Here is a 19094-nt window from a genome sequence, read left to right on the forward strand (position 1 = left end):
CTTAATAATCCATGTCTGGTGACTTGTACTATTGTATCCACAGCTGCACAGAACTAGTGTTCTCTCTGAGGCTAATGAGCATCTTCTACCACGTGATTTTGTCTGGTCCATTATGCTGCTACATCCTAGCTTAAGCTAATATTAGCAGATTCTTACAAGTCCTTGACTGATTCTGTGAACTTTTCTTTTAGTAACATTTAACAAAAACTGGTATTATTATTACTACATTGTGTGAAATACAATAAAAAATCAGGGCTAACTAGCCACACAACACAATGCTAGTATAGTGTTTCCGTCCAAACTGTCTCGACAACAATAATGAACAATCAAATTAGGTGTAAACATGGGAATCTCTCATTTTTAAGATCTCCATAATCACCTTGTGATCACACCAATGTTATCTTATGATAAAAGGTTCTCGTGTGTTGTGATCTTGAGAAAACAAGATGAAATAACTTGTACTCTTGAGCTTCATTATCTTTAGATAACAGATTGATTAACTTGTGACCTCGAGATAATGGAATCAAAATAAGCACATTCAGGCAAGTCCATTCATGGCCTCTGATGCGTAAAATAATGTTTTTATGTGGCAAGAAGGTACAGCTGGGTCCGGAGGTTGACATTTGAGTCGTATTGTTTTTGTTTTTCTGACTCATATCCCTCTTTTTTCTTCAACCAAATCAGTCATTTAAAAAAAAAAAAAAAACAATTGGAAAGGACAACTGTGAGTAAGGCTGGCATGTGATTCACTTACCTCAAAAACATTGATGGGGCAAGTAAAGAGAGGAGGAGAAAATGAAAGTGATACGATAGAGGGAGATCGAGGAGGAAAGGTAAAGATATGATTACTGGTGGCGGAACAGAACTGATCTGGAGAGATCAAAGAGTCTCACGGCAAAGAAACAGTTACTAATGAGGATTAACTTTATTCATAAAGTCAGATATGAGGATTATTATTATTATTTTTTTGTATATACTGTAGCTGAGTGTCACCACCAATATAAAACACTGTTGGAAGCATGAAGGGGGGAGAGCGGCTGAAATTATTTGATGCAGAGAAACTTACATGGTCACCAGGCTGAGGCCTCATCAGAGAGACCTGATCATACCCGCGGCGAAACAGAGCCCAAATAGCATCCAGTTTACCCTGAAAAGGACAGAGAGGAAGGTAGAGTTTCAACATCTGGACACATCTGGAAATAAAACACGAGAGTCTGCAGGTTTGAATCCCAAACAAACACAACAACAGCTGACTCTGCTGATTACTGCTTCTATCTATGACAGAAGCTCTTCAATCCCCGATTAGTCTAAAAAAGACAATTGTTGGTCAATTTGTCACAAACTTACGACACAATCCCAAATTACAACCGAGCAGCAGGCACACACACAAAACACTGCATAGATGTAATGGTATATTGTTGATAAATACAGCAACTGGGATTTCATATTCATCTGATTCAATCTGATTTTAAAATAAAAAGTGCATCAGAAGATCTTAAGGTGTAAAAGTACAGCCTGACATCTACTTTCACTGGTGATGCTCAGTATTTACAGTATTTGCCCCACAGTCGGTGTGTGTGTTTGGAGTGGGCAGTGTAAAATTACCCTGTGAATCACTGCAGTGTACCTTTGAGGAAATTGCGTTGAAAATACGGTCTTGAAAGTTTCAATGTACAGTACCAGTGAGTGCAGATACAGTACTGCTCCTGTATGAGAGGCCAGCGAAGAGATGTGTTGTAGAATGTGATGGAAGCACAAACTGTGCTGGCGGCTACTTAATAATGCCTCACTGTCTGCAGTTTAAGTTAAATGGCTTTGGTTGTGGTGCTTATGCAACTAATTATACATAAACATGGCCTGAGCAGGCTTTATTCCTCCCCGGTGTCTTGTGAAAAGTTACTCCATCTGCGGTGCTTTTCATGTTTTAACTTCAGCTCAAGGCTTTCAGGCCTCTCTGTGGGTTGGGAGGCTTTGCTACACTTGCTTATTTAAGGACCGACTGGCAAGAACTAAAAAACGCAAAGTGGTCAAACTGTAAACAAAGCAGATTCTTTAGTTTCTAAAAAAATATTTCATGTTATGATGGCAAATATGCATTCCTAAACTAAATGCTAGCATTTGAAGCTGCTATTGAGAATAACAGAGGCTTTTAGGGGTTCAGTGCTCCTTTGTCTGCTGATTCTGTGTGAAACTGTGGCCGTATTTACCCGGATGGGTGTGTACCACTTATGGCTTTGCGGGGGCTTCTTGTTGTGAGGTTTCTTGGGTTTGGGCTCGTAGGGTTCGTACTCCTGCTCCGGCATTTTCACCACGGCATTCTTTGGCTTCTCCAGCTTGGCCCCCTCCTCAGTCGAGCCCTTCCCTCCCCAGCGTACCTGCAGACAGCAGACGGTGCCGAAATGTCCGGCAAAATAGGGGCAGTGAATGAAGTTCGTAGATTTAATTGTGGTTCTTTGTCAGTACTTTGGTGGATCATCTTTTCACCTCCATCCTCTTGATTCCTCCGATTCCTCTTCCTCCATAATATGAGGCATCCACAGTTGGCCACTTCTTCTTGGGGAGGCCATCGTCATCATCGGACTCCTAAGAGACGCATAGTAAAATCAGGTACAACATTTTTAAGGTATTACCTTAATGCTGTTTATTTGTGCACGTGCGTGTTTTAACTCACAGGCTCAGGAGGAGGTGGGGGAGGTGGCTCCTTGATCACCTATGGACAAACAGGAGACAGGAAATCACCATTCCTTGTATATTGTGTCAACAAAGGGGGATAAATGGGTAAGTTTCTGTTTTTTCATTTCTGTAGCGACACAAATTAAAACCAGGTTGTACATTAGTTTGTGTAGGCTTTTTTGTCATTATACCTTCTCTTTTCTTCATTCACTTTTATTTTTCTTTATCATTTTTCTCTTCTCAATGGGATAAAATATTCTTATTGCAATGACCTGGAAGGTGTTTTGTTTTTCCTCTATACATTTTTGAATGAGCAGTATCACTTTTTTCATATTTTGCAGATTTAAATCATATATGGTCAGTACTTCCGCCCGGCCAGTGTTCTTCAACTTCGGCCCCTCTGGGACCACCTGCCCTGTTTGTTTTAGATGTTTCACTGTTCCAAGACATCTGATTCAAATGAAATGGCTCTACTTAAATTCTTGTTCTTAAGTGCAAAAGCCTGTTAATGACCCATTCATTTGAGCCAGGTTTTCTGAGTAAGGGAAGCATCTAAAACTTTCAGGGCAGCGGCCCCCAGGGTCCAAAGTTGAGGCACACTGCACCAGGCTACTTCAGCCAGATCTCTGTGTTTTGGCTCTTCACAAACAGGCATCTACATATTGTAGCGTTTTTCAGCCACTTGGGAGCAGTATCAGCTAGATGTGAGCTGTGATCTTCTCTTGGTTTTGTTGGTGCAGTTGTTGGTCCTTTAGCTTTGCTCTGCTGTTGTCTCCTCCTGGACAAAGCCTCTTTGAACTGTGCTAGTTGGGATTTAGGTGCTTTCATTTTAAACTTTCAAATCCCAGATTTCCCCTGCGACCCTGAATTGGATTAAGCGGGTATAGAAAATGGATGGTAGGAAAGTTCAGATTTTAGTTGGAGTTACTTACCACAGTGCAACAAAGAGGCCAGAACCACCACATGAATAGAAGGGCCAGCAGGAGGATCAACACCAGCAGGGTGATCAGGAGTATGGTGCCATCAAACTGGTCAGTAGACAGACACAATAGTTGTTCATTAGTACTGAACCAGGAAGGGCTGACTACTCATCTGACATTTATTAGAAATACTTGCAGCAGTATGAGATCAGAACTAGTGGTGACAATAAAAACATGTGCAGCACAATCGCCGTTGTTGTGGTATGACAGATTAGAGAGAAAAGAAATAAGGCCTGCAGACTGATCTGGTTGTAGTTTGTCACTATAGTATTCATGTTTTTGTCTCAGTGACAGTGGTTGATATACACTGTGTGATCCCTGAATCTATCCCTCTGTTAACACTGCTCTCTTTAAAGGAGAGGGGCGTCCATGAGTCAAACATGGTTCCCATTACAGACCACAGATGAGGATCACATGTGGTTAGACTTTCCTCTATCTATCTTGAGGTAAAGATGAAGGGATTTATCTCAACTCAGCAGTGGGGCCCTCTGCAGACAGCTTGTCACGGAAACCAAATGATTGCTTTTCAGATCTCTTTCTATTAATATGTTGTGATTGCTTTTAAGAATAACTTAATGAGGTGACAGTTGGAGATTTTGATATGGTAATTGTCTGGCAATCGCCACTGAAAGTTTCAATAGTGGCAGTTGAAGCATGGTGTGACTTCACCCAACTATATATGGTTATGCTTAGTGGTAAGAAGCAGTTAACTGCGATAGTATGTCTGACTGAGGTCTATATATCATGAACCACAACACAGCAGTTTGAATTCACAGTATCTTCGTGACTAGGGCGTCACATGGCCTAAAGGAGAATAGCTTCAAAGAGAATATTTCTTGGTTGAATGGGGCCCTGCGGTGGCTTCACTCCATATGCTCCATCTTCTATTTTGTTAAATTACTCTAGAATATGCTGAATTGCAATTTTTTTATCTCATAATGAGGCTCTACCCTTCTTCCATACATACACACACTAACAAAAACTAGATTTTCTGGTCAGCGCCATTAGCAGCTACAACTCAGGGATAAACGCTGTTACGGAATGTTTCCCTTTAACATGAGATTAAACCCTTCTGTCTATGGGCGATTCAGGGGGAGAAGGAGAAGATAAAATGAATAAAGGTTTTGTTCCACTGCATGGAACAAAACAACAGACTTTTAGGAAAAGAGAGGTGGATGGAGAGGGCAGAAAAAGAGAGAAGAAAAGTGGAAACTACATATAATGGTCGAAGAAAATATAGCATAAAGCACACTTTATCTGAAAAAAAACCTCTAAAAGATAATAAATGCCAACTTACACACTCTGTGGTGGTGATGTGGACATTGCTGCTGATGAATGAAAGACCATCATTCATGCTCACTTGGAGATAAATCACCCTGAAACAAACACACACACAGACACACACGCATGCAGGACAAGAGAATCTATCAGTGTTTAGGTGTAACATTACAGTTCACAGTTGTTTGTTTGATAAGGATGTCATTTGAACACGAGTTCACACTGAATAACGTCACCAAACTGACTGCAAAACTGTGAGCATCACTTTTCAAAGTGACACTGGGATTTGAACGAACAGGAAACAACCACAAAACACAAGGGATTCTGATCTGAAGGAGACAGATTTTTAAGCTCAGAGCTCAGCCAACAGGACTGACGCTCACCCTCGGCTATTTCTTCTCAGGCTAGAGAATCTGGGTTACTGTTGACCCTTTGCAGCTGTGTGAGGATAGGCTGTCAAAATCTCTCACTAAATAAGCCACTTGGTGAGTCATGTGACTCGTATTTACAAGTCCCGTTTCACTTGTGATTAGGCAAACCCGAACCAAAATGAGCCAATGTTTTCCACAGTGATTAAAAAAACAGAGGAAAAAAACAACCACTAGTTGTGACTGAGTGACTTTAAGGCTGTTTTTTTCATTTAAGCTTTTAATGCAGTTAATCTCATTGACGCAGAGTCTCATTCTCAAGAGAGACCAGTTTTCAAACACACAACTGAACAAATCATCCAGATGAAACCAGACTGTGTATTTCTCTCTTGTCCCTATTTAAATGCAGCCTATCATATCTGCTCAGTTCTGCAAAGTATATCTTTGATGGACTGAAATTTCTGGCAAACGTATTTTCCCCCTTTAACAACAAAAACAAAACACATGAATACAAGTTTCTCCTCACGCTCCACCTCAAACACCATCTGCGTCTAAGGTCCCTCTCTATCTGCTTGCACCCCCTCCTCCTTTCGTCCTCCAGGCAGTGAAAAACAATTCTGAGAATTTTCAAGTGATCCCTAGTGACCTTTTTTTTTTGGGGGTGTTCTAAAAATGAGGATGAAAGGCAGGCTTGGATGTGAAGTGGTCCGGCAAATGGGAAGCAGGCCATTTGACCGATAAACCTGTCTTTAATCTGATGCACAGACCTCAGAGAAGGAGGGCAGGCAGTGGGGAGAGCTGGGTTAGTGAGTGGTCATGATCACTCCTGTGATGTCAACAGGCACAGACGGACAAAAACATTCAGATTCTTCAATTAAGCACCAGCTAAGTTAAACTAAGCAAGGCTTACAGATCCAGTTGGGTTGCTGTGTGGAGCACTCAAGCTGATTTTTGTTTGTTTTTCCCTTCCACTGCTCTCAGTCATAAAAAAAAGCACCTCTCAAGCCTCTCATCTACCCCCAAAGTCTGGAGGATTCAGAGTCCTGTGTCTCTCTGCTACCGGCCCCTGTGGGTTGGCTCCCCAAAAGGAGGGGAACATAACAGAAGTGAGTGTGAGGAGATGAATGAGACCATTGGGTCACATTGAAAGAGAGAAACCTGGAGAGGACACAGGAAGATTTGTTCATCATCAGTGTGGAGATGGTTCTTTGTTCCTGAGTACCTGTTATCTGAATGTTGCTCACTGTGTTCAGTGTCTCGGAAACAGAAATAAGGACCCGGTTGATGCAAAGCCATTTCAGAGTCCCTCTACACATCTCTGCAGTTGGTCCAAACAGTACAAGCACGTTAGCAGCTGGGCTACACATCAGGCTGTCACTGCAGACACACTATCCCAGTTGGGAGCTGCAGTTTCTACAGAGATTACAGTACTTCAGGTTCAGGTTTTATGTCACATTTTAGTTTCCTTTTTTGTCAACAGTTCACTTGCGCCTTAGTTACCTTGCTTCCTGTTTTATTTTGCAGAGCTTGCCTCTATGCGGATTCTGCTACTTTGTACTTCCTGTACTTGTTTTTCATTTGGTCTTAATTTACCTGCTGCCTTGCATTTGTCATTGGTTTTCCCTCAAAATATAGTTGCATTCCTCTGTTCACTGCCAGATCCTTGCCATCGTTGCGGTTGCTTCCCATTTGTCAGTCCGCCTTCTGTGACTTGTTAAAGTTGATGTTCAGCCTCTGAGTTCCGTGCTTTGGCAGCGCTTTTTGTTTTTTTTTCTTGGGTTTCAATAAATCCTGCTTGGCTCCTGCCTGCTTGGTCCTGCGTTTGGGTCCTTAACCACCACTCAACGTGCCCCATGACACTTAACACTATGGAATAGAACCGATTGGAGCAGATCACAGTCTGCTGTGTCATCAGGAGTAACGCTGTTGGTGCTGTGTTCCGCTGCTGTAATGTCATAATCATCTCGAGTGCCTCCAATATCCAAATAAGAAACAGTAACAGAGGTTAAGTGGCAACTACAGACAAGAAAAATTCCCAAGAAGAAAGGCAGACGCCAGAGAAAACTAACCAGTGTGAATATGAGGATGTGGAGGAAAATCAAGGTGGTAGCGGTGAAATGTTGAGCATGGTCACAGACAGCTGTTAGACAAGGAAATGAGCCAGACTGGGCAGACAGTCCCAGCATGTACACACACATGCGTGCACGCACACACACACACACACAAGTTCCCACATCTATCCTTAGAAGCTGAAACAAGTAAGCTATTGCATTAACTTCTAAACCTTGACCTCAACTCACACTTTACCCCATCCCCTAACCAGGACATCAGAAATAACTTTTTGTCTCATTAAGACTGGACTTTGGTCCCGATCAGGTTGGTGTTTATGATGAAAAAGAACCCAATCAGGAAATAAAAATGATTCCCTGTAATTTCTTAGCAGCAGTTGATGACTGCCCACCCAAGAAAAGAAAGGAAAATTCAACGTGGCAACGATAATGGCTTGATTTTAAGAAGGTAATTACAGAAATGACTAAACCGTCAAATCTGCCGCCAAAGCTTAAGCAGTTTCATTCCTCTAATGAGTGAAAAACCCTCTTCATCAGTTTCGGTTTTAGAATACCAGGACAGGAGGTTTTTCCACCCTGCTGAGAAACAGGCAATGAACAAATCACACGTGGCCACACACTTGAAAGACCAGGCTAGCTGCTACATTGCTTTGATCAGGCAAAACCAGACAAGGAGACAGCTGGAAGAGAATGGAAGACTGACAGCGGATGAAGGAAGGAGCTCATGTGCAACAGAGACAAATAAAAGTCAGGTACTGAAAGAAAGATGAAAAGTAAGGCAGGCAGAAGAGAGGCTGGGGCTGGAAAACAACTGGCAAGTTGGTAAAAAGGAGCCAACGTGGCACCAAAAGTGGGAACGGGGCAAAATAACCACTCAGGGATTGGAGGGTTGGGAGGTCAAGTGTTCAGATACAGAGAAAAAGAACGTTTCTAAATTCAACAGAGGGGAAAAAAAACAAGTTGGAAGTTTAAGAAAAGTAAGGACGCACAACGTTCCGCTTAGTGTCACAATTCTTAAGCCAGGGTATTGACAAAAGATTTAAAGCCCGACCCATAAGTGCAGGTCGTTGAAATCTTTCCACATTGAAGCTCAAATTCTCTCATTTCACACCACTGCCAGCCAAAATATCAACTGCAAATGTTATTTATAGTTGCTATGGTAGCACACGTGCCTCCAAAAAGGGTCAACAGTGTATGCGAGAGACTGTCTGAGAAGTGTGTGAAGTCGTTACCAGCATCCACTCAGCCTTGTGAACTGCTTTCTTCCCATGAAGACTTGGGTCAGAGAGGTTTGTGGATTGTTGACGTTGGAAGACGGCTGGTGTCTAAAAGGAAAACGTTGCCAGCTGATGAGGAGCAGTTCTGCTCACTGCCAGGGTTACAGCGAAAATTTGTGTGACAGTTGTGCGGTGAAGGTTTGGGGAGACAAACCTCAGATGTCTTGGCTTCCTCAGCCCGCCACCGCCTTTTTGTCAGCGCATGTGATCTTGAACAATCAAATATGGAGATCTTCTCCTGTTTATTTCGGCACAAGTATGAGATTTTTAGACAAAACTCATGTAGGTTGTGAAAAAGTTAATCCGGGGCAAGAAGCTTAGATTTTGTACGAAGTCATGTGTCCACACATGCATGTTTAAATAGGATAGTCTTTCCCCTTTTTGCTGTTTTGGTTCCCAAACAGGGAAGTAATTGCCTCTTCAGTTATTAAATGCTTCATGATGTTCACCAACGCGTTGCTAAACGTGCCTGCAGGTATCATGCAGAGTGCTAGAGAGCTTCTTTTTTTTTTCTTCTTTTTCCTGGAAAAGGCTGACTGTTGTGGCTGGAAAATCCAATGTGAGACTGCTCCAAAGCTTCATTTAGATCTGTGGCTGTTTGATCATTTCTAATATTGAAGGTTTGTAGACATATTTATGCTGAACAGCCGGGATATTTTGCAGAAATGACTTGGCAAGTTGTCAGCTGAGCTCCATGAGATTTGCAAGTTTCTAGTCTCGACTCACCGGTTTCTATTTGTGTCAGTATTGAAGTTTCTGCTCCTGTTTTTACCGTTTTGTGCTAATTCAGGACAGAAGCAGGACAAATGCATGAAGGCTTCACCACTTCATGAGCTGGCACGGCTATGGAGCCTCTTATATTTTTCTAGGCTGGGATGTAGAAAAGAGGAATGTGGGCCTGGATGGGGATCATAAAAATAGCTAATGTATGTGAGGATTCGTATGGTCCGTGCACATATGCACATGAATGCATCCATGTGTTTCTTTGATTTAAGGCAAAGAATGTGATATATGATGCACGTGGATCCCCCTTAGTTTGAAATATATGCATTTTTACCTTGAGAGGAATCTAAAAGCAGATGAATGAGCACAAAAGAAATGACGGAAAAGAAGCACTTACTTTCCAACTTCATCAATGACCGGAGCTGGACACAGTAAGAATGTGTTTTCTACACCGGCTGGCTTTTCGTCTAGAAAAACAACAAAAAAAACCCAGCATTTTGACGAATGGAGGTTTGTGAACCAACATAATACAGATATTTCTGTATTGTTATCAAGTTAACTTCCACTGGTTACACTGTGTTTTCTTCTTGTTAGGATCTGTTTTCTACATTAAAAGTAAAGCACAAAGTGTGGGTCTACTCACTGACTGTAATGGTGTCGTTGATTTTGAAACTGCAGAGCACCTGGTTGATGTTTCTTGCATGGAGAAATCCATTCCCTCGAACCACCACTTGAAAAGACTCTGGTTATATAGTACAAGGGAGCGTTTTTACATTAGACAGATCACACGTAATACAGCAAAGTCATTACAGTTCAACCCCACCACCTTTAACTGCTTCACATTCACTTGAATAGTTGCAATGTCACCTGTAACTGAAGGAAAATACTGTTAAGTCTGCCATTAATTAATATACAGTCATTATACATACAATATACAGTCAAGTAAAAAATTATATGTGCGACATCTTTTAGCCTTGAGGGTTTATACATTAGTCCATATTAAAAAGTAATTGGGTCTTTACCAGGTCTTAAACTTAGGGTCAGGGTTAGGGTTAGGGTACAACCTCAGAATAGTAACACCACATGGCATATTACACCATGCGAGTAGTTATTTGACAAAAACTAATTCAAACTGCAGAATCAGTGTGTGAAACAGTAAACCAACCCTTACTGCTTCAATAGGAATAAAACAGGTAAGCTGCAGCCATGTGCTGCTAATAAAATGCACTTGATTAATGGATCATCAGCGAGCATGAGCACCTCTATAAAAGCATAACTTGAGATAGTTTACTGGTCTGGAGCATTCAGGTGTGTGTTAACATAATGCCAAAGAGGAAAGACATCAGCAATGATCTCAGAGAAGCAATTGTTACTGCCCATCAAACTGGGAAGGGTTATAAGGTCATTTCCAAACTGTTTGAAGTCCATCACAGGACCTGGGCATCTTGCAGTCATTGAGTCCACCATAAACTCCTCTGTATACCAAAGTATTCTAGAGTCAAACGAGAGGCCATCTGTCTGACAGCTAAAGCTCGGCTGAAATTGGCTCATGCAACGGGACGATGACCCCAAACACAGCAGCAAAGCTACAACAGAATTTCTGACAAAGAGTCGAGGTTTTGCAATGGTGCAGTCAAAGTCCAGACCACAACCTGGTTGAAATGCTGTGGTAAGAGATCTCTGCGTAAACAAACACTGTAAACCTCGGTCAACTGAACCAACCAAAATTCCTCAATAACGATACGAAAAGGTGGCAACGTCATCCAGAAAATTTTATTTTTTACACATTGATTCTGCATTTTGGCTAATATAAGCCAAAATGCAGAATCAATGTGTAAAAAATAAAATAAAATACACCTGATTCAGTAGCTCTTAGAACCACCTTTAGCAGCAGTAACTTGGAGAGACCATTTTCTGGGTGACAAATCAAATGAATGTAAAATAATTGCAAGTAATGAAAAAATGTAATTCTTCACGTGCTGTTGTTCATCTGAGGTTGTCTTTAAATTGTTCTAAAACTTGCCCTGATATGTAAAACTTTAGCTTTGTAAGAGGGTGTACCTTCTGTATATGCTGAGGCTGAACCTGCAGGACTGAACTGCGCAGTGCAGCGTTGGCTTCAACTACAGAACACTGATCTGTGTCAAATGAAATAATTTCCCTTGTCCATTTATTGAAGGATGAAAGTAATTCATTGCTCCGTAAATGACAGAAGCAGATGTGAAAAACAGACAAAGCCCTCCTGCTTTTGCCAAAAGAAAAAAAGAATCCTCACCAACCCGGACTTTTATCTGTTCATTCGGGCCTTCTAACGTTCATTTATTACTGCTTTAACTGTCATACTCGCACTCTTGGCAGGACACGAAAGGCTGTTGTCAGCTTTACGTTTCATCCAACTGCAGCCACACTCTCACGGTCATTCTATTTACTCTAATGCAGACATGCAATATTATTCCCAGTGCGGTTCCCCATCCCAGTAGACTTCCTGTGGGTGACCTGGATGCCCACATGTGGTCATTTTTTTTCAGTCTGGTATCATCAAAACAGAAAAGAGAAAATACGTCACCCAGTAATTAAATGGACACAGTGTCAATGGCTCAAGAGGGACCCATTTCAATGTGTGTGTGTGTGTGTGTGTGTGTGTGTGTGAGTGATTGTGAGAGTGAATTCTTCTTGCTACCCACCTCCAGCACACACACTGGAGGGCTCGGCTGCCAAAATTTCAATGCAGGATTTCTTGATGATCTGGAAAAGAAAGACAGCTGTAATTTTGCAACACATCTGTTGACACTAACATTTGTGTATCGGGCAGACTTTCAAGGTTTATTTATGACAGACGAGACGCTTTTAGTCTCAACAAGAATAAAGTCAGTCATACATAATTCTGACTGCTGTCGCTAGGCAGATGTAACAAAGCGCTGGGTTTGTTTTTCAAATAGAAACATAATACAGTCTATTAAAACACTTTTCTTATATGTAAGTGTGAATGCTGACTCAGCTGGAGACTGCATTTTCAAACTTGGCTGGAGCTAAAGTTAGCTTGATAAGCTAGCTGGTTACGGCAGGGGTAAAGCAAGCTCTCATTTGGGGAGAAACAGAAGAATGGAACTGTCACTGGGTCAGCTGATGAAAGCTTTTTTAGCATTTGTCACTGTCAAAACAGAAAGCTCGTAGCTCCATGTCTTGCCCTTTTTATTTCTCCACTTTTTACACCAGCTTGTGTGTTTTACAATGAGAACCGTAATCAGGAGCTTGTGGCAAAAATATCCCAACTCCATTAAAATGCTCGCAAAACCTCACGGTTGCTTCCCGTCACCATCTTGAATAACTGATGTTTGACAAAGCGGTGCCTGAATATTCAAATACAAAAAGTTTTTTTGAGTTCCTCCAGAGGGAATGTTTGAGACGTGCAGGGTTTTTCCCTGACAGAGACGCTTTGTTTGCTGTGAGCTGACAAGAGCTGCAGTGGGCTCTCGGGCCTGAACTGTACTCCGAACATGGGTGTGTATTTCATGAAGTCAGGATACACAAAGAGTTACAGTCCTGCCTGCTGCCTGGTAAAAACATTGAGCTGCGAATGAGTGAAAGCTTGAGTAGTCAGAGCTCCTTTTGCAGTCTGGTTAAGGACTTCTTTATGTTGGGACTCGACTTCAGTAATATATTAAAAATAGTCCTTTTACTGAGTGGGTTTCCTGTGAATTTGTACTGCTAGTGTTGCTCATGGCCATAAAACAAACAAAGCAGGAAAGAAGGCCAAAGTAACTGTGTTGTTGCAGGGCAGATATCTAAACGGCCTGTTTGAGAGTTTCTGAACAGAGAGGAGTTTAGTTACCGAATCAATGACACCCCTAAGGGCGTGGAAACCTCCCAACACAGGAAACACGTGCTCAATGGTGTCAGCAATAGTGGCAAGCTGCAGTGGGAGAGACAAAGAAAAAACAAGGTGGGGAGAAGAGCAGAAGAATGAATCCACAAAATAATCTCACATGGGATGTGATGGTACCCTTTCAGCAGTTTATATTTCATGACATGCTCAGTTTAGCCTTAATGTAACGCTACGATACGATCCCAGACATTTCAGACAATAACAACTCAACCTGTTTACAGTTAACTGGCATTTTACTCAACGTCTGTCACATTACAGGAACCAGAATCATGCTGTCACAGCTAATTCATATTCCAGTTACAGATTTTTTTGGTTTCATTGTAAGAGGTGGCCCAGGGTTAAAAATCACAGGAGTTGGTTTTGAGGGAAGACTGTGGATGAGCCAAAGTGCATACACAGTGGTATAAGCCTTTTTTTAGGTTCACTCATCTTTGGAACGCAGAGCACATGTGATTCAGTGAAAATCCAACAAGAATGTACTGTTTTTAGGCTATTATTGCCATCTCGTTTTCAAACAAGATGTTTTCCAGTTGCGTTACCTGCGTCTCGTTGAAGTCTTTGACACCGACACAATACACGATAGCTCCCAGAGATCTGGCTTCCTCTGCCTGGTGGAAGACACAAGCAAAAATATCTGAGTAAGCCCCAGAAAAATGTCAAGCAAAGTGATGAAGTGATGAGAGAGTTCCTTCCTCTGGATGAGACTAGAGGGATTTTTTTTTTTACCTGTTGTTGTGCATTGATGAGCTGGTGCTCCTGCAACTCTCCATCTGTCAGTGCAATGATCACACTGGCTGTGCCTGGAAAACAGACAAGAACAAGCTGTAACTTCTGCATTCAGTGTAGAAGGGCGTCGTGACACAGGAGTTAAAAGATGCTCACCAAAGTTCTCCCTGCGTATCTGCTCGTTTGCCTTTAAACAAGAAGCATTGTTCTTTGTTAGAAAGGATTTAGACATGTAAATCAGTGAACTTGAACTGTGCCGTAATTTGTGCTTAGGTCGATTTGTGGCGAAACAAAGACATTACAGTGCAGGCTTACACTCTGTAACCCAAGGTGCATGAACGTGTCTCCACCAGGAACCTCTTTTTGCAGGGCGTTCAGACCCTTTCTGATGTTCACTCTGCAGAGCAAGAAAAAAAAGGTGCTTTTCAGATAGAATTCCACTACTTGGATAGAACTTTGAAGTCGTTCAACTGAAGCTCCAAGATTAACTTGTTCAATCATAGTATTGACTGGTTGTTTCATATATGATTTTGTCTTATTGCCCAGTGGTTCCCAACCCCGTACACCTATTGGGGGTTCAAAAGATCACAGGGGACGAGTGAGGTTTTGACTCCACATAGGTTGTCAGAATTACATTTGCCTTTTTTCATTAAATCACAAAACTTTATTATCAAAGGTCGTGAGGATGAAGCTGAAATGCATAGAAGTATAAACTGGTTGTCAAAGGGATATCGTTTGTTTTTTTGGAATTGCAGGAAATAAAATGATTCTTGAAAGAGCACATCTAAACTTAAATTAAATGAAAATTAAATTCAATTAAAGGGCAAAATACTTTATTTATCCCAAAGGGAAATTGTAGTAGTGTTTCTAAACAATCATAAGCTTCTGTTTATTATGAAGAATTATTGCTGCTGGCAAGAAGGACCTCCTGTATCTCTCTGTGTTATAGGAGAGCTGAAGAAGTCTCATACTGAACTATTAAAAAAAAAAAGTAGATAAATAGAAATAATGATAATAATAATGATAAAACTCAGCATAAACACAAACTGATATAACAGCATATCTCTGACTCCAGCCCAATGGTAGCTAGGATAGGTTCCCATGGGCTTTTTGTGGAGATACATGAGGGGGCTTCCAGAAAGAATGGCCGTTTCTCGCTTATAAAAATATTATAAAGGTAAAGGTGCTGTAAATAAGAAAAAAGCAATAGATTTTTTTTTCTGTTGTGTAAGATCACTTCATGTAACAAAAACATCTACATAAAACACAAATTCCATTTATGTTCTGTCAGTTGGTATAAGTCAGTCATTTTAAAGAGTCATGTTTAATAATCTATTGTACTACTTCCATTATACCCCATTTGATTTACCTGTTTTCTGTCAGTTTCATGATGGTGGATGACCTGGATGAGAATGTGATGAAGGACATCCTCAGCATTGGACTGCAACAGGAAAAAATGGGGGGAGGGGTGGGGGGTGGCAAAAGGACAACATCATTGTAACCTGCAAAGGCTGAAATCCAACATTTGCCTGCCTGTTATAACAGTTTCTAGCTATTGAAAACACTTAAGCACCGTCCAAGGTTATTCAGAGCTAATACTTGAAATGTATTCAGTCATAAAACATAAATGTATTGTTATTACTTGGCAGTAATGAAGTCATGCCACTCGTCTGTGTAGAAATGTTTTGTTGTACTGAACAGAAGGGATAACAACGTACCAGTGTGCAGGATTTGAACCCAGTTTTGCGTGACCATGGCGAAATGTTGAGATTGATATCATGCCTCTGAATCTTCAGATGCAGATTATTTTTGTTTATTATTGGGGAATTCTGTTTAGAAAAATTTTGCACACATGTTTTAGTGTCTGAAGCTAATTTTTTGTTGTGTTGTTTGTGAGACATGGTGAGTGAAGGCAGCTCTGAGCTGTTTAAAATTCTTTCCTGTTTGTTTGAGTCTGAAACTTTGAGGGAGCATATAGGGAGAACCTTTGCTGTGTTTGGACCACAAAGCTCCAGGTGTGGCTGTGGCCTTCAGACAAAGCAAAGCCACACACAAGCTAAGGACAGATGTGACAGCTTTCTACAAATTACAAATACTTCCACATATGGCAGTTTTTCATCTGTGGTTCCTGGAAATTTGGGTAACATTTGGAGAGAAATATCTGAAATCAGACACAAGAGAGGCTATAAAACCAAGACTAGCCATAAACATAAAGACCCTCCATCTTGTGGTCACTGAGGGTGACCCCCAAAGGCACCAAACATCAGCCCAGCTACTGCAACCTGAGTGAATCGTCAGCCTGGATACTGATTGAATCAGCATATGTTGAGCTGTTGCACAGGGGGACAGTTTTTATTTTACTTTACAGCTGTGTAAAATGTGTGTTTCTCTTTAGCGATCTGTATCTCAGGGCTTCAGAAAGTCAGCAAGAGTATTTGGAGACCCAGAATCATGTTTCCAAACATTTTACATGTTACAGTGCCATCCACTTATGCAGTCCTATGTTTCTTAACTGAGCTTCCCTGCAAGTTTGCCGACATTTCGAAGGTCTCTCTTACCTTTTGAATTTCTCAGCTAAATTCTTCACAAAGTCGTAGATTTCGCTCCAGTGATCCTTCACACTGCCAGACCTGAGAGACAGACACAAGGAAAACAACAAAATGTCAAAAATCTAGCCACCATGGTTTTCTTGAATGACTGGCATACCTACAAAATAATTTATAAACTGTGTATGAGTGAGTTACATTTTGATTTGTTCAGCCAGGTCTCACCTCAAAAAAATACCAAGATTGAAGTTATTTGACAGACACACACTGAGCTCCATATTGTAAAGCATTCAAACTAGAAAAATACAACTTAGCTTGCCAAAAACGACAGGGGGGGAGTCAAAACATTAGCTCCACAACATGTAGAGCAAGTTGTACATGCGCCAGGTAAAACACAACAGTTTAACTCTGTCTGTTAATACTGTTTGTAACAAACTTCAATTAATAGAAGTTCATGCTTTAACTCCACAGTTGCTTATATTTTTTATGTTTAGCTTAGCCCCTGTCGTCAAAAACATTTAAGCGAGTAAGTTAGACCAGACATTAGACATTCCAGTTCATGTATCTGAAACATTACTGGTGGAGTAACTTATAATAATTAGCCTGCACTGGGTTAGGTGCCGGTAACTGTGCTAGTGAGATAAAAGAGGGTGGTGGCATGGATTGAAGCCTAATTAAGTGCCCTCCTGTATACTGAATGAGCCCCTGGAGGCTCAGTAAATAAGTCCTGGTCTTCCCAGGGAACTTCCACAAAACTGGACTTAATTTCTTATGTCTAGGCTGTCTGTGTGTGTTTGAGGCAATTTCAATGAGTGTGAGCTTTAAAGTAGGGGAATTCGGCCACAATTCATCCAGCCAGCAGGTCATTATTTTGCTAATGAACAAGCCAGGGATGACCCTTGGGAAATGAGCCAACTGACTGTAGTAAAACTAGAGTCCTTCTGAGAGGATGAGGCATACTCAGTGAACAGTGCTGTGCTGGTTCAGTTCTAATCTTTATGCTGATTATCTGATATGTAACCACAAAGTGGAAATACAAACAGATTAAGTGTGTTAAGAAATCAAATGGAAAGTATTTTCAGTTGCATGTCAAATAAACGGTCTTCACTGTGTCTTTAAATTGTTGGTTTGTATCACTTTGATGGGAAAAATGGGAAAGGGAATGAATAATGACTCACTAATGAATCAAACTTTACCTCCTAGCTGTATTAGTTTCCAGCACATTAAAGACCCTGAAATCTGTCAGACAATCTGGTCCAGACATAACAAACTGAGGGAACTATGTCTTGTATGTAGGCACGCCATGCTTTTCGCTGGTGAGAAAATATTTGCATTTGTTTTCAGTACTATATACGATGTATGACTATTATTGGGATATCTAAACACATAAGGAGCAGCTTTCTTGAGTTCCTTGAGAAAACAGGACTATCCGTGTGGCTAAGGTTTAAATGGAAAAGAACAGAGACGTTTGTCGTGTTTTTCTTTTAGTGCTTTGAAATGGATACGTAATTTTAACATTCAGCCAAGATTTGGGCAAGAAACAGCCAGGCAATACCAGGGAGTTTCCCATCATGCTTAAGTCATTGAAAGCTTTTTTTTTTTGTCTTGCTAAACAGAACACCAGATCTGTATAATATGCTCTGTTTGGTTGACTTGTGTTTTTGTAACCGTGTAGCTCCGAATTTGCTGTTTTAAATGGGAGTAACAACCCTTTTTATTGGTCATATAATGTCACATGCACTAAAAGTGTGACTTTCAAACCTCTCATACTCAAACTTCATCCAATCCAAGTGAAACAAATTGCTAAGAAGATGGTGAGTGTCATGAATAAGCAGAAAACCTAAAGTTTAGGCTCTCTTGCGCCACCCATTCTGGACACATAAACAGCAAATACACCAGAAGAATTCCACAATAGAAATAAATACATGTACCGTTTTATGTGAGTTACATTGTGTTCAATCGTCTCGTCTGAATATTTATAAATGCTGGTCAACTAAAAGTCAGATGTAAGTGTTTTCTCTGTGTTGCAGATTTTCTGATGACATGTGCTGTTCTTCCACATCAAGGCTTACATTCCAGTGAGGCTGACTGAGCAAAGACACAAGACCTTACAAGCTGAACTAAATATGCCCTAAAATAAAACGAAAAAGCTTGAGGTAGAGGAGGAGAGCGTTCAGTTCAACAAAATGTGCAGCGCAAACAGAAATAGTCACAAAAGCTTTGGGCGCATGCACACACCTACACATGTTCGCTGACCTGAAGGAATAGCAGGAGCCAATTTCTTATGCAGTTTGTTCCATTATGGCAACAGAAGGGGGAAGAGAGAATATACAATCCGGTGGAGACTGCAGCTTATAGTTGTGTAGAGGTGTGGGGATCATTTCTGAGTATTTATTTAACATGAGGTGAATCTGAGGACTCCAACTTTTGGTTTTTTAGCTGCTTATCTTTATTTCTCAACCACTGTGGCTCTTATTTGCCTTGGAACAGTTTGATTGTCTGAGGTGGCTTGCAGTCGTGGGACCGAGGCCTAGCTTGCATTTTCACTCACCTGTCCAAACAATGTTG

The 19094-nt window shown here is 41.0% G+C and overlaps 1 protein-coding gene across 1 annotated transcript in view; it reads right to left on the reverse strand.

Moving 5' to 3' along the window:
* Positions 1-19094, reverse strand: part of antxr1c (ANTXR cell adhesion molecule 1c) — a 38663-nt gene that overhangs the window by 8982 nt on the left and 10587 nt on the right. Inside the window, exons 2-17 of the mRNA XM_072373495.1 lie at positions 16539-16610; positions 15350-15421; positions 14296-14377; positions 14137-14167; positions 13981-14054; positions 13794-13862; positions 13201-13281; positions 12053-12113; positions 10012-10110; positions 9766-9835; positions 4951-5029; positions 3606-3701; positions 2672-2710; positions 2485-2583; positions 2208-2375; positions 1067-1147 (exon numbers count right to left, since the gene is read on the reverse strand). Coding sequence (XP_072229596.1) covers positions 1067-1147; positions 2208-2375; positions 2485-2583; positions 2672-2710; positions 3606-3701; positions 4951-5029; positions 9766-9835; positions 10012-10110; positions 12053-12113; positions 13201-13281; positions 13794-13862; positions 13981-14054; positions 14137-14167; positions 14296-14377; positions 15350-15421; positions 16539-16610 — 1273 coding nt within the window. The remainder of the gene's footprint in view (positions 1-1066; positions 1148-2207; positions 2376-2484; positions 2584-2671; positions 2711-3605; positions 3702-4950; positions 5030-9765; positions 9836-10011; positions 10111-12052; positions 12114-13200; positions 13282-13793; positions 13863-13980; positions 14055-14136; positions 14168-14295; positions 14378-15349; positions 15422-16538; positions 16611-19094) is intronic.

Source organism: Leuresthes tenuis, unplaced genomic scaffold, assembly GCF_036924035.1.
Source record: "Leuresthes tenuis unplaced genomic scaffold, fLeuTen1.0.hap1 SCAF_20, whole genome shotgun sequence".
Lineage (NCBI taxonomy): Eukaryota > Metazoa > Chordata > Actinopteri > Atheriniformes > Atherinopsidae > Leuresthes > Leuresthes tenuis.